We start from the raw sequence: 14,545 nt of genomic DNA on the forward strand, positions 1-14,545 counted from the left end.
ACATGGGGGAGGTCTTTGCCCTGTAGTAGGCGCAGTCATGATGATGATGATAATGGTGATCTTCAACCACAGCAAAGTCTCCGACACGTTTATGCATGCAGTCCCCCACGCAGTGGCCATCGTCTCCGCCGCTGCTTCGAGTTTCGTGCTCCCCTCTAAGTCCTGTCACCTTTCACCCTTCTTTCCATTGCCTACTCCTCGCAACTCTTTCAATGCCCTCTCAGACACCCTCTCCTTCAACCTCACATGACCTCAAGGTCATTGAAAAGTTGGCTTCTCCTGCCAGCTCATCATGAGTCTGGTAGTGAAGGTCACTGTAGCTGTCTTCAGGAGAAATGAGAGCCAAAACAATCGCGTTACGTTCGTACCTTTGTTTCGAATTAACGCGAGATTTGTTCTGAAAGCGATGAACTGAGGGGGAAAAAAAGCGCATTATATTCATGTAAATACGGTAGGTCATTTCTTAACGAGCCATTGTGGTAATTTCTTGTTTAAATTGTGGTTTCAAGAATATGCAGGCAATTTCAAAGGCCCAGCACACATCCTAAAGTTGGGAAAAGCCTATAAAGTCAGGTTATTTATCCTAAGTAAAAACAGATTTGTTCAGAAAAAAGGAAAGGTGTGGCAGTAATTAGCTCACATGGACCCATTTGTTTATCTGGTTTAATGAAGAAAAAAAAAAAAGGAAAGGTTTAGCATGCAGCTGAGGTATTACAGAAAACAAGCATACAAGTCTGCTGAAAGAAGGCTGTGAAAATTGTGCTCAGTTTTACTGGCACTACTGATTTGGGCCCTCCAATACATATAAATTGTCCTTTTTTTATTGCTTAAAGAAACGTACATAGAATTAATATTTTGCAGAGACATACTTTGGACAATAAAGGCTTCAAAATTGTGATTTTCGAAAATTTTGCATTTCATTCTTTTTTTTTTACTATTTCAAGGCCCATATTGCCCCTTAAGTTTGGCATAAGGGGACTTGGCAGTGCTTATCGAATTCCTACAGCTCTGACCGGCATGTCATGCTCGTGACAAGATCTTGTCACAGCACCCCACACTGCAGCTCCACATGCAAATTTGTGACTTGCACCTGAGTGTGTGCAGTTGCCAGGTTCTGTTCAATACCTTGTGCTGTCATGCTTGTTCAGTGTTGAGATATGCCTCCTTAGCCTAATTCGCATTGGGAGAAGCCATGTCTCTTGGCTTGTATGGAGCGTTTGTTTTAAGCGTGTTTAGGCAGTAGCCATATGTGCATTGGGGATTTTCTCTTTTTTTTTTGTTGTTGTTGAAAGGTATTGTGAAATGTATTATGTACAGTTAAGTTCGATGTCGACTGATTTGCAGCATCAACATTTGCATGCTTGTGTACAGCTGCTTTCTTCATTGTAGCCATCCACCGATTTTGACGGTGTGCCGTCTTTCCACACTTTGCGTTCTTCCGATAAGTGCACGTTTCTCCACAGCATCCTCTTGCTGGACTGGGACGTACACCATGGCAATGGAAGCCAGCATGCCTTCTACGATGACCCCCGGTGAGTGCTTTCTTCGTTTGTTTTCAGTAATCTTCAAGGACCAGGTGGGAACAGCTGAGATACTCAGCGTTTATGACCGCTTCTTTTGGGTGCCAGCCCCAGCTTTCAGTGTTTGCTCTCATGCATAGCATTTATTTTTTCCTTTCTCTATGCAAAGGCCCTTGGGGCTCATCAGTGTACACTGTGATCGAATTGTGTAGACGTTGTAGTAGTGCATTAGTTCCTTGAATGTTGGCTAGATGGTGCCACCTGTTTCATCTGCATGCATGCATTTAGCATTGCATTCGTTAGAAGGTGTGCTGTGCATTCAAGAAAAACTAAAAATTTCCCTGCCCGGTTTCGCTACACAAATAGGCCTGAAGATACCTGAAGGCCACATGTAAAAGAGGGAGGGGCAGATTCTGAATCGTACCTCAGTTACAGAAATTGATCAGCCTTTGTTACCTCAGTGACTAGGCAATGGCTATGCTTACTTTTTAGGTCTGAAGTTTAGTTCTCAACCTCTGTGTGTTCATGTCGTGTGTTGTACTAAGCTGCAACTGAAAACCCAAACCCTGTGATGAGTGCTAGGGGAAAACAATACTTGAGGCTGTAACACAGTTCTATCAATGATTCGCTGGTTAAAATGGTCTCCTTGTGCTGGCAGAAGTGTTAGAGCACATTTGGCCAAGATAAACCTGATAACTGTGCATTTTTTATGGACACCAAGAGTAGAAAATATTTCACTGCCTTCATAGCAAGCATATTCTGTTGTTTGTGGCCATGGTTTCTTCAGTGTGCCCCCCCCCCCCCCCCCCCCTTTTTTTTTCAATGCTGAGATTTCATATTCAGAGGGTCCTCTGGCCTAGCTAGTGCTGGTATTGTGTTGCTTCTCTTTCTAACTAATAAACCCTCCCTTGAATCCACCTTTGTCTTGCCAAGGCTAATATCTTATTGATTTACACGATTTCTCAAGATGCCTCTTGTTGGAACTGTTGAGTCTCATCAGTGGATCATGCACTTGCATTAGCTACTGACATATTTTCATTGTAGATCCGCACTGTTCTAGTTTCTGACTGCTTAAACTCGCGCGATACTTCTAGTGCATGATGTGATCAGAAGTTACTGACGATCAAACTTTAGGACTGCCTTTGTGTTCTTACAAGTTTGTTTGAATGAGAACAGTGCAGATACGTTCAGTGGTGGCTGTGAGTGTACTGCTGCTTTCAGGTGTTGGTCTGCCAATGCAGGGTGCTGTACCTGTCACTGCACCGGTACGACCATGGCATGTTCTTTCCGTGCTCCTCGGACGCAGACTGTGGGGCCGTGGGTAAGGGCGATGGCCAGGGGTTCAACATCAACGTCGCCTGGAATAAGGTACGCTGCACTTGTCACACCAGCATTGCATCAAAGTGGTGTCACCTAGAAAATTCTTAGCTAGGAAAAGCAAATTAATAATGTAAGACAGAAATTTGAAGAATTCAGCTTGCGACAGATGCATAAGTAACAGATGCTTAGCAACAGATGCATAGTAAAAGACACATACAGTCGACGACCGAAAATTCGGACGCCTGATTTTTTGGACATGCTTGATTATTCGGACTTTTTCGCGGCACCGCGACATGGCCCATAGAGCCAATGTGTAAGAGCGCTTGAAATTTCGGACGCACTGCAACTGACCACTCGGTTTTTCGGACCTCGTTCGCACTCGCCGCCAGTACCCAAGCCGCCATATAATGTGTACAGTGGAACCTCATTAATTCAGACTGCAGGAGATATCGAAAACTTGATCAAACAAAACGAAATTCAAGCTTAAAGGGAGCCTCTTGCGACGCTGAAATTCTGCGCGAGTCGGCACATTGCGCTCGCGTGTTTTCGAATTCGTACTGTCCTTGAATGTTTTCCGCCGCACGAACTTGAACCGTAGTCTGAGTTCACGGAATTCATCTTTGCCGAGTCTTTAGTCCTGAACACGGAACGCGAATACGATCGCGGAGCGCTTGATCGCGGAGGCTACGCGCACGCCGTGGCCTCCGCGATCGAAACGCACTTCGGGCGCGCCACCGGATCATATCGCAGCCACGATCTGCTCCGGCGCTGCGCCGTTCGTGGAGGCCACGCGCACGCACCGGAGCTTCCAAGTGCCGTCTACGGATGGCGCCGTGATCATTATCATCAACTTTTTTATCCGTCGCGATTTTCCGCTGTTCACGTCGGCATCAGTATCGCCAGCTCCAGCCTTTCGTGGCGTGTTAGCATGCGTGTTAGCGCGTTCGCCGTGATAGTGGCTTTCGCGTGCTGCCGCCGAGCTTCACAGTTTTAGCGCGATGGGCAAGCACCTTAAGCTACACGGCTGGGAGTTAGCTCTCGAACGCGGTCGGTAAGCGTGCGGCGGGTGGGAAATTCGACGTGGCCGAGAAGTGCGTCCGATGATGGTGCAACCAAAAGAGAAACACAAGCTGCAAAAAGCGCGCTTTCCGAGGCAAGCCGTGCGAGTTTCCTGAACTGGAAGAAGAGCTGCTCCTCTATGTGATGAAATTTCGGAACAACGGCTACGCGTTGACAGCGGACATGCTGCGCGGCTTCTTTTGGCATGAGCGTGCACCAGAGCGCAGCACCAGCTCAAGAGTCTAAATACTTCGCGAGTGACGATTGAACGCAGAATAAATGTCGCTCATTCCCTTGGTGGTGTATTTTTACTTAAAAAAAAATTTTTTTCGCACATCACGTGTATGGGCCGCACCCTGAAAATTGGCCCTCGAATCTGGAAAAAAAAAAGTGCGGCCCTTATACGCGTTTATACGGTATTTCGCGCGGCGAAATATAGTCATGAGGAGCTTTAGAATGTGTGCAATACAATTGGCCGCTTTCTCCGGCATAGTGGTAATAAGTTCGTGATTTTTTCGGTGAAATTTGATTTTCCGGACTGCCCGATTTTTTGGTCGTTTTTGCGGTCCCTAGAGAGTCCGAAAAATCGGTCGTCGACTGTAGTAAGAGATGCTTAGCAGCAGAAGCATAGTAACAGATGCGTAAGTAACAGATGCATAAGTAGCAGATGCATAAGTAGCTGATGCATAAGTAGCAGATGTACAAGTACCAGGTGCATAAGTAACTGATGCATAGGAGCAGAAGCATAATAAATGATGCATAGTAACAGGTGTGTAGTAACAGATGCATAGTAACGAGATGCATGAGTAACAGATGCATAGTGCTTGACATCACTACAGTAGCGGCGAAAGATCCCCAAATGGAAATGACCCTGCTTTAGTCCGTAAGCATCCTGGCTTATTGCTGTGTTCTTGCCTGGGGTTAGCTGAGAGCACAGTATTGTGTGCACAAGCAGTAGTGACATTGCTGTGTGCATCATCACTAAAGCCAGCCTAAATGTGCAGGACGGTATAGTTGACGCCGACTACCTGGCAGCCTTCTTCCAGCTGGTTCTCCCCGTCGCCTATGAGGTGAGTCATGGGGGCAAAGGGGCAGCTAGTTGAGTGGTGTGGCACTGCTTGACCCCGCACTGGATCTCGTGCAGTATGCGCCCGACCTTGTCCTGGTGTCTTGTGGCTTCGACAGTTGCGTCGGGGACCCACTGGTGAGTGTGAGCTTTTGTGATCCTACGGTGCCGGTAACCCCTGCTTATACTTAAGGCTGCTTGTCATGCAGGCACCGTAAATTGAGCTGAGATTTGCAAAAAGAAAACAAAACAACAGCCAGCACATGCACAACTCAAGATTTGTGGCCAGGAAGATAAAGGCTGCAATAGGCACAACTGTAGATCTTGTGATGGGGTGTGAAGTTGGAATAGAAGTGTGGCCTGCCCTGACAAATGGAATGTGCTGTTGCTGCACTAATTTTCTGCTTATCTTCGGAGGTTGAATGGCTGCACCATAAGCTTAATTGAAGCCAGGCTACAGCTTGTTGTTCTCTAGTTGGGATTACTACCGTACAAACTTCTGTAAGAGCCGCACTTTTTTCTTTTGAATTTAAGTATCAATTTTGAAGGTGCAGCCCATACACAACTTGAAAAAAAAAAAAAAGAAAAGGAATTTTTTTTTTTCTCAAATATCTAGTCCAAAACAGAGGGTGTGACCTACACGGGTGCAGCCCTTGCATGAGATTATACAGTATTTCTCCCTATCTCTCCATTGCAGTGGCTCTGTGGCTGAGCTGTTTTGCTAATAGACACTTTATGCATACCATGTACCATGTTACCGGTACCGGTACCAGAGTACCGGGAGCCTGCGTGCAGCCAATGCGCGTGCGCAAATTGCCTTGATGGCGCCAGATACTCGTCAGCTATGCTTGCGCCCGCAGCGTCGGAATCAATCAACGTGTACTCACCGCCAGTGGGCGGGCTCTTGGTACTCCGGTAACGGTAGCGGTAACACGGTACATGGTATGCTAAAGGTGTCTAATGTCCTCGAGGTCAAGGGTATGATTCCTGGCTGTGGCGACCGCACTTTGATGGAGGCAAAATGCAAAAATATCTGTGCACTAGGATGCAAGTATGCATTAAAGAACCCCAGGTGGGCGGACTTGATCGAGAGCGCTCTACTACAGAGTGCCCCATAGGTCAATGTTGTTTTGGCGTGCAAAGGCCCGCCAACTATTGGGAAAACCATCAACGCACTCCTACACGTAATAGGTTGCAGAAATGTGCACAGAATTTACATTCGGTTGCCTTAATTGGGTTGAGAGAATGTAAGGCAGTGTTTTGTTGTTGTAAGCAAGGCGAGCGTGTCTGGAGTGCAGACAAGCTGGACTCCCCATTGACTGTGGCTACCCGTTGTGTGGTAGGGCCACTGCCGGGTGACAGCGGAGGCGTACGCCCACCTGACACACCTGCTGCAGCCCCTGGCCAACGGCCGCATCATCCTGGCCCTGGAGGTGGGTAGTAGAACAGTGGCGGTGCATTTTAAAACAACGGTCGTTAACTCCGAGTTGAAATTTTAGCACGCGATACCGACGTTGCGCTTCGTACTGCCAAAAATAGCAACAGCTGGCTTCGCTTCAGTGCTTCCTTCTTTGCTTTACCCTGCTGTAAGAAAAGTTATGAACAGTGTTCTTTGTTTAAGGTAAACAAATCTCTCTTGGGCTTTTTACCTTCAACTTCCATCCCCAGTGGTAGAGAAGTGACAGTAGTCGCACTATATCACCCCCCCATACTGTGGCCATTCATGTCTGTCTAGAGTTCATGGCCAGAGATGGCACATTCTTTAACGGCCTCTCTGCCCAGTCCATAGGTTGAGGTAGCTCCAATATAAAAGGGAACATTCTTGTTGCATACAAGGACATATTGTGTCTGCTTCGGCACTGAAGTTGAAAGTGGCTTATGGGCATTATCTGTCCAGAGAACCTGCGGCTGTGCGAACGGATCTCGTTTAAGGGACACTCAGCGAGACAACTAGGCTATTGCCACAGCCAGCACGCCTCGTGTTAAACTGCACCACACTCTCGCGCTGTGCATTGTGTAGTGTTTGTAATCGACATCTAGCCTAACGTTACTACTCTGTTGGCCACTATGAAAGAATAAAACATGGCGGCTTAAGTAACAGGCTCGCTTTATCAGTCCCTCGCCCAATCTCATCAATCGGACCCCATCACAGTCTCCGGGAACACTAAGCATTGGAGAGCGTCATTTTCATTAACTTCCATCTGCTCCGTCCCGTGGCACTGCCTGCTCACCGTCGTCTTCTACGTAGCAAAAATCTGTGATTTCGCTCCGATTCGAATGGAGTAAACATTCTCTCTAGTTTTTTTTTAAATTGTGTGCGCGCGCGTGTGCGTGGGTGCGTGCGTGCGCGCGCACACCATTATCTATGAGCAGTGAAAAAGCAAGGCCAGCTGTTCATCTGGCCCACAACCCATGTTGTTTCCTGCGACTGTTGTGCGCATGCACAATGGCCCTGTGCTAACCTGACTCTCTCCGATGTAGGGTGGCTACAACCTGTCGAAGCTTCCATCCGCTGTGTGCCACTGTGTTGGAGCCCTGCTGGGACATCAGCCACCCCAGCTGCGCTCAGCTGCTCCCTGTCCAAGGCAAGCATTCCTCTGGGTTAAAGTTAGCAAGGCAACAAAAAGAGAGGGTAGTTGGTATTGCATTGCTATGTAGCTTGAATGCGCTGAGTCATTACAAGGACATACATTTGTTGTTTTGTTTCGTCCTTGGGGCCACTCGGCACATTCAAGGTACCGTATATTGCCGATTATAAGTCGACCCCTCAACTCGCGACCCCCTTTGGGCAAAAAAAGTTAGACTCCGAATTTAGGTCGTCGCTGCCGCACCCTGCGGTCCTAGCTCGCCCAAAAAGTTTTTCAGAAGGCCAAGTCATAAAGAAATATTTATTCGTTCACGAGACATCTCTGACTCATCGTCGCTTGTGAGGACACAGTCGCGGTCATCGTCTTATGAGCCACTGCTGCCGCTGGCTTGTCGATAACAAGTTGCTATCGTATTAAAACAAACCTTTGGTGCATATCTCAATTAAATTCAAGTTTTTTTGAAGCAGATCCACTTTTGCACCGTGTCTGACAACTATTGTGGAATTACGAGCGCACGGGGCGTGATATTATCCATGACTTGGTCGAAAGTACTTTTGACCCCGCTTATAGGCCGACTTTAAAGACTCCGCGTATAAGTCGACCCCCAACTTTAGAAGGACAATTTAAAAAAAAAAATCGTCGACTTATGCGCGGCAATATACGGTACATAGCAACTGTTCTGAGGTTGCTCGGTGGACACACAGGGACTACAGAGCACGTGTTATGCATAGTGGCTGCGTAGTTACCCTTCAGAGAACTAGCACTGCAGTTATTCATCCCCTGTGGAAGTGCTAGCAAGTGTGAAGTTCATGTCCGGCTTGGCTAGTATATGTATTTTGGCTAAAAATGGGCCTCTGGGTGCAGTAATAGGTCCTTGGCAATGACCCCAAAAAAAGCGCATTATTAGTTTCAAAATGCACCCTCCACTGAATATTTACGTTGCAAGGTGGCTATCAAGGTGAGAAATTTGAAATTTCGAAGGCTTCCCTGTGTCGTTCTTTCAAATTCTGCATCCTGGACGAATAGTTCAGTGGTTTTTACGACTGCGGCAATACTCTGTCTGCATTTTAAACAGTATGGAGTAATGCATGCATGCCCACGCTGGCGTGCGTGTCACACATAAGCTTGGGCATGTTAGGCCTATGCAACTCTCGTCTGTTTTTCTTGTTGCCCTTTTTTTTTTTTCATTTTCTTAACCACTTGAACTCTGTCCTAGCATTGTATTTGTGGCTGCACAAGATTCGTGCAAATGCACTATGCCCCTCCTCCCCCCCCCCCCCCCCCCCCCTTCTAATTTCTGTGCCACTTCAAAACGGAACGTGTTGGAAAGGTGCCCATGCAATTCCATTTCAGTGCCGTGGAGTCCATTAGGCGCACCCTGGGGGCACACCGTAGCTTCTGGCCCTGCCTGAGGTCATCTGGTTAGTGAACACATTTTATTGGCATTTCATTGATGTGTATGTGGGGACAGAATGGAGATACAGGATTGGCATTTTCCGACCTCTTCACTTCTTCCTTGTACTTGGATGCTTTTGGTCCTGAGATTCCAAGTGATTAAGTCATTTAAGACTCCAGCAGGCTTCCTCACAGTGTACTTGATGCCTCGACTAATGCGCGGATGCTTGAACTTTAGTTTTTGCTGACCTGATACAGCGGCTTAGTGGCTATAGGACCAGTGGCAACGGGAGGACATGGGATGAGATTTCGGTTGTGCCATCTACGTATCGATGGAAGCGAAATACAGAAATGCCCATATGCTGTGTGATGTCTAGTGCGTATTAAAGCACAGGCCGGACTGGAGAGGTTTTTAAGACCCTCATGATTGTTCTTACTCTTTCAGGTTTTGACCTGCCATCAAGGCAGTGGCTGGAGTCCAGCGGGTAAGTATGTCTCTTGACTTTGGTGCCGCTGGCTGCACTGGTCATGACACCGACTCTCCTTTTCTTCCAGCCTCATACCTGATGGTGAACCACAGTTGGACTTGGCTGCCCTGACCCTTGAAGAATCTGATGTGAGTGAGGCGACATGTCGCTTTGTGCACTTGAAAACTTCGCACCATTGCACCCATCTTAAAAAGAAGTCATCTAGTCCATACGGTTTGCTTTCCACCTGTGTAGTGGAGCACTTGTTTCACCCCTCGTGTTTAAGTGTCCTTGAGGTGAGAATTTTTTTTAGAGCGCAGCTCTTAGGCGTTCGTTCCTGTGTTCGTTGGCGTTGTCTGAGTAACCAGTTGCCCAAGTATTAGCAGAGCGAAATGCCACCTGAAAGGTGCTGCATGGGAAGATCCTGGGGGTTGGCTAGCAGCGTAACATGTCACTTGCCAGTGATGGCAGGCCGCATCTGAAGAGCTGCACTCAAATCTCGTGCTACCGACTGTCGTAATCATAACTCTTGGCTCCCAGGGTTGCCACAGTTGCTCTGCTACTTGTATGAAAAGCACACCACGTGGCCTAGGAGATTTTTGACCATGGGTGCTCTTTGCTTGGCCCCTTCTTGGGCTGACAGTATAAAGTAAAAAGAAACAAAAGTAACCCTGTCTGCCGGTGCGTGGTGCAGGCGCCCTACTGCATTGTGCCTGAGACCTGGTGTCCGCATTTGGACAGCCTTCCCCCACTGCCGCCGGACGGCCTGTGTGACCCCAAGGAGCCGTGCATGACCTGCGGGGTCGTGCAGGAGGTGTGGGTCTGCCTCCACTGCTTTCAGGTACGTTCACAAGCTGCCGTTGTGTTCCTGCCACTCTTTAAAGTGATATAGCTGTCATTTAGTGGTTATTAGCATGCGTTGAAAAACACCGTCATTATGTGCATAATGTGTTGAGAAACGGAGGAGAGTAGTGTAGACTAGAGGGAGGACAAATTCACACTGCGTCTGTTCACTTGTGCGGTCTTTTTTTTTCTTATCTACTTGCATTTTTTTTTCTTCATATTTTCACATTCATTGTACTCGTGATTTACTGCGTTTTTACGCTTGTTCCTCCTCTTTTCCACTACTATCGCTGTTCTGACACAACACAGTGGCTTGCCAGTCAGTTGAGCATCTTCTCCTTAAAGCTTTACTAGTGCATCAACGAATGCTGCTGCTGTTATTTCTAACTTGACGGTGACCATTTGCGATGTTCAAGTTTGTGCGCTTTGTGGTGTTTTCATCACCGGAAATCCCTGCCCATTCCACTTCCTCAGTCCCCCAGTGATGCAAGGTAGTTGCAGTATGAGAAAGTACAGTTTAGGAGCTGGTTCCATTGCATTGCTGGAACCGTTTACCAGCTTGCCCAGCTTGACATTGTTTGCAAGAGCTGGCCACACTGTGCTTTTGTGTTTCCAGGCGCAGTGCAGTCGCTACGTGAACGGTCACATGCTGGACCACCATACCGAGACGCAGCACCCGCTCGTGCTGAGCTACTCGGACCTCTCAGTCTGGTGCTACACCTGCAATTTCTACGTCAGCAACCCGGTACGTCCCTCGTGTAAGGCCCCAGGGTGGATTGAGTTATTTCGGTGGAAATCAAGAGGAAGAAACGGTGTTTGACGTTGGGATGCATGATGCAGACATCAGATAAAATGAGCGGTCTCTAAGGTGGCAAGAGTGAGCACCAAGATAGGAAAGTGTAGCCAGGGGTAACAGAGAGTCTGGCGGGGAGGCAAGATAATGGAAATTTGCTGGAATAGGGTGACCATGGCTGCCACAGGAGAGTGCTAATTTGACGCTGATGATAAAGGCCTTTGTTTGTGGCAGACAAAATCAGGCTGGTAATGTGATGATCGCAGCCTTATGGCTATAGAGAAGAGGTGTGTGCATCGCTGTCAGACCCTTGTAGCCATAGAGGAAAGCAGTCTGGAACTGAATTTGAGAAATTTGTACGACTTTCGATGAGAATGCTCATTTTGCTTATTTTGAGAACGAGAGTTAGCAAGTGTACAGGAATAGGAATCTGAATGAATGGTGCCGTCCCGCTTCATGTTTAGGCGAAACAGCGCTCCGGCACAAGGACGATTGAAGAACAGACGAGACCCAGCGCTGCTAGTTTCTCGTCCTTGTGCTGATACACTGTTCCGCTTAAATACGATATGTCAAATCAAATTGCCTATCAGTTTGCATTTCGGTTTTATGTGGTATCTTTGTTCTTATTCTGTGCTTAAGGAATGCATGATTGCAGAGAGAATGATTCTAAAAGTAAAAAAAAAAAAAAATTGAGAGGGTGGTTACCACTGTGTAACGCGAGGTTCAGGGACAGCTGTTAAATTATTTATATTTTATGCTATGTTGGAGTAGAGAATACGAGAGCGACTTCATACCTGTACAATACTAGAGTGCTCTTTCTGGTTTTCCACGCATGCTCGTTCTCTGACTATAACTCCCCTCTCCAGTCTGCCACTCTAGGTGCGCGGTACGGCATGTTTCACAGCACCTGCCGTGGATGGGCTGTGCTACATTCCTTCACTCTAACCACTCTGTCCCTTCTTCTTCCGCGGTAACTGCGCACACCAGTTATGCATGCGTCCGCCACTCACATCATACCCTCTTCCATCCACGCAACCAACCTTTGAGTTGTCCCCAGGGCAATGCGTCCACCGGTTATGCCAGCTACTACAACACACTGTACTTTTAAATACTACAGCGCGATACTCGGGAAGGGTGCACCTTCTTTCCTTACCACGGCACTAGGCGTCGATCGCCAGTGAACGAAGTTTTTGAGCGCGAATTTTAAAAATACCACTGCGCCCTGGACTTGTGGCGCCATCTCGGTGATTTTATACAAAGTAGAGTTTCCGTTTCTGCACGGTGCACATTTTTACCGCGTGGCAGCGATTTTTGAAGGGCGCGCGGGTGCGAAGGTTGACGCGCACTTGAGCGGAGTGATGGCGTCGACATCCAAAACCGCGCGCTCGAAAGATCGCAGTTTTGCTCAATCCCGACGACCCGGCAAGTGATCTTTTAGACTCATCGAGCACAGATGACTCGGACATCGATGTCGCATCGTCGTAGTTACTCATTTAGAAAGTTTGCAGTGAATTTCATTAATTATTTGTGATTGCTAATTTTTATTACCTATTTTGTAATTACTGTATTTCGTAATGTGCTTTTGTACTGTGCATTTAGCACGCGCGTTTTGTTATATAGTATTGTGCTATAAGTTAATCTTTACCTTGAAAAAAAACATTTAAGTAGGACTAATCAAGAACTTGAATATTTCACTATGCGTCTTGTAATTTTTCCTAAATCAAAGAGTACTGAGTGTATGGGTATCATTTTATAAAGAAATGTTGCCTATTGATATACCACAATTTGTATATTTTGGAATTTCGGTAAAAAATTTTTTGCCAGAGATATTACTCCCTACTCAGAAACTTTTTGCAGTTTTTGTTTTTTTTTGTTCATGAATATTTTTTTTATGTAAATCAATTTTTTTTGTATTTCTTAAAAATAAATCCTGCTTGAAAGCACGTTCATTTACCTTCACTTTTATGTACCGCATGGCACTGTACATTTAGTAGCTGTTGCACAAAGAATTCGTAACTAAACCATATACACAACAGCCAATTTCCCCGTGGTAAGGAAAGAGTTAACAGCTGTTGCTGTAAAATTTTCTGGGTGTTTGATGGAGGTGTAACCTGTATCGTCTTCAAAATGAGTCGCGGGAAAGGGAGAGATGCTATTTTTCGTGCTGACAATGCTGTTGCTGTTGCAGATGTTGCAAGCTGCCAAGGAGGATGCGTACCTGAAGAAGTTTGGCTCTGTTGAGTTTGTTCTGTGATTCAGTGAACATGTCTAGTGAAGGAACAGTTGACGTTTTTGTCGCTGGTTCAGTACAGTTTTTTTTTTTTCCACACTTCGAGTTGTGTTGGGGGCCCATACTGTAGAGCCATTCCACACCAACGGTGTCCTCAGATCAAGGATCCGTGCTTCCCACCGTCATTAATTTGGAAAGCCGTTGAATGAGCGTGGAGAGTAGCGCCATTGTATGTCCCCGTCAAGGTGTTTATTAAAAGAATGTTTTCTGAATTGCCTCGCAAACTGCTCAGAAATCACTGGCTACGTCAATGCCGCAGTGTGACTATTCAGACCCAGCAGCATGCACACACATGCAAGGAAAGCAGTTGTCCCCAGTGTCGTTCACCATCGGGCATGGCAAAACGTGGCGCACCTCACAAGCTAAATGCAAGATACAGATGAGCTGTGCCATCACCTCTGGTCATCGTCAAACAAAAATGTGCGGATGGATGCCTGGCCCAACTTCCGGAACTGGCTGTGTATGAGAGCTTTCGTTGGGCTCCTTGCCTGAACATGTTCATGGTTTGCTAGTTGATCAGGATTAGGTACAAATACAAATAAAAATGCAGTTTATGTCATGTTTTTGTTTTACAAAACATGGAGAGGTGAGAGAAAAAAGCTGCTAAACAGCAGCTTGACAAGCTCCCTCCCTCCGTGGTTACAAAGGGAACAGCAGAGCGCACAGAATGCATATACATACAATTCATTATGTACAACTTTCATGAAACGTTGTTACATACAATGTTGCACAGACAGTCCTGTTCAACATGACATGAAATATTGATCACACAGAACATTGGCGGTGAAGAAATAAACGTAGCATGGATGATTTTAAGGGAAAAAAAATTAATTAGGAAAAGTTCTTTCATAAAAGGTGTTGAACATATATTACATTAGTTATTAGAGCAATTGCTTACATGAACTTTCTGTGGATTACTTTTGGATGCGTACTAAAGGAATAAATTTCTGAACTTTGTGCTCGAAATGCGTGTCACGTCAATGCCCTTTTCGAAAAAGTAATTAAAGATAATCGGCAATGTGTGTCGCAGCATTTGGTCTCCATAATTAGTGCGGCTACGTTGAACTGCCCAGTACTCGGGATGTCTAGTTTTATAATAATGCTTACTTCTTTGCAAGTTTGCCAGAGTAATTAGCAGGATTAGGTAAGCACCCCACTCCTAATTGACCGGCGGAAATCGCCGTTCAAAATTCTCAAACATGAA

General features: G+C 46.4%; 1 protein-coding gene across 2 annotated transcripts in view; it reads left to right on the forward strand.

Moving 5' to 3' along the window:
- The window catches only part of LOC149347975 (protein deacetylase HDAC6-like), a 47,668-nt gene extending 33,768 nt beyond the window's left edge, over window positions 1–13,900 (forward strand). For both annotated transcript variants that reach the window (XM_089587808.1, XM_089587811.1), the window contains 12 exons: window positions 1,464–1,532; window positions 2,762–2,888; window positions 4,904–4,969; window positions 5,044–5,103; window positions 6,309–6,398; window positions 7,447–7,550; window positions 8,907–8,974; window positions 9,394–9,433; window positions 9,504–9,564; window positions 10,110–10,256; window positions 10,875–11,003; window positions 13,240–13,900. In XM_089587808.1, coding sequence (XP_089443934.1) covers window positions 1,464–1,532; window positions 2,762–2,888; window positions 4,904–4,969; window positions 5,044–5,103; window positions 6,309–6,398; window positions 7,447–7,550; window positions 8,907–8,974; window positions 9,394–9,433; window positions 9,504–9,564; window positions 10,110–10,256; window positions 10,875–11,003; window positions 13,240–13,305 — 1,027 coding nt within the window. In that variant the 3' untranslated portion in view covers window positions 13,306–13,900. The remainder of the gene's footprint in view (window positions 1–1,463; window positions 1,533–2,761; window positions 2,889–4,903; window positions 4,970–5,043; window positions 5,104–6,308; window positions 6,399–7,446; window positions 7,551–8,906; window positions 8,975–9,393; window positions 9,434–9,503; window positions 9,565–10,109; window positions 10,257–10,874; window positions 11,004–13,239) is intronic.
- Window positions 13,901–14,545: the final 645 nt, after the last annotated feature.

Source organism: Amblyomma mixtum, chromosome 4 (genome assembly GCF_055824585.1).
Source record: "Amblyomma mixtum isolate Tamu chromosome 4, ASM5582458v1, whole genome shotgun sequence".
Taxonomy (NCBI): Eukaryota; Metazoa; Arthropoda; class Arachnida; order Ixodida; family Ixodidae; genus Amblyomma; species Amblyomma mixtum.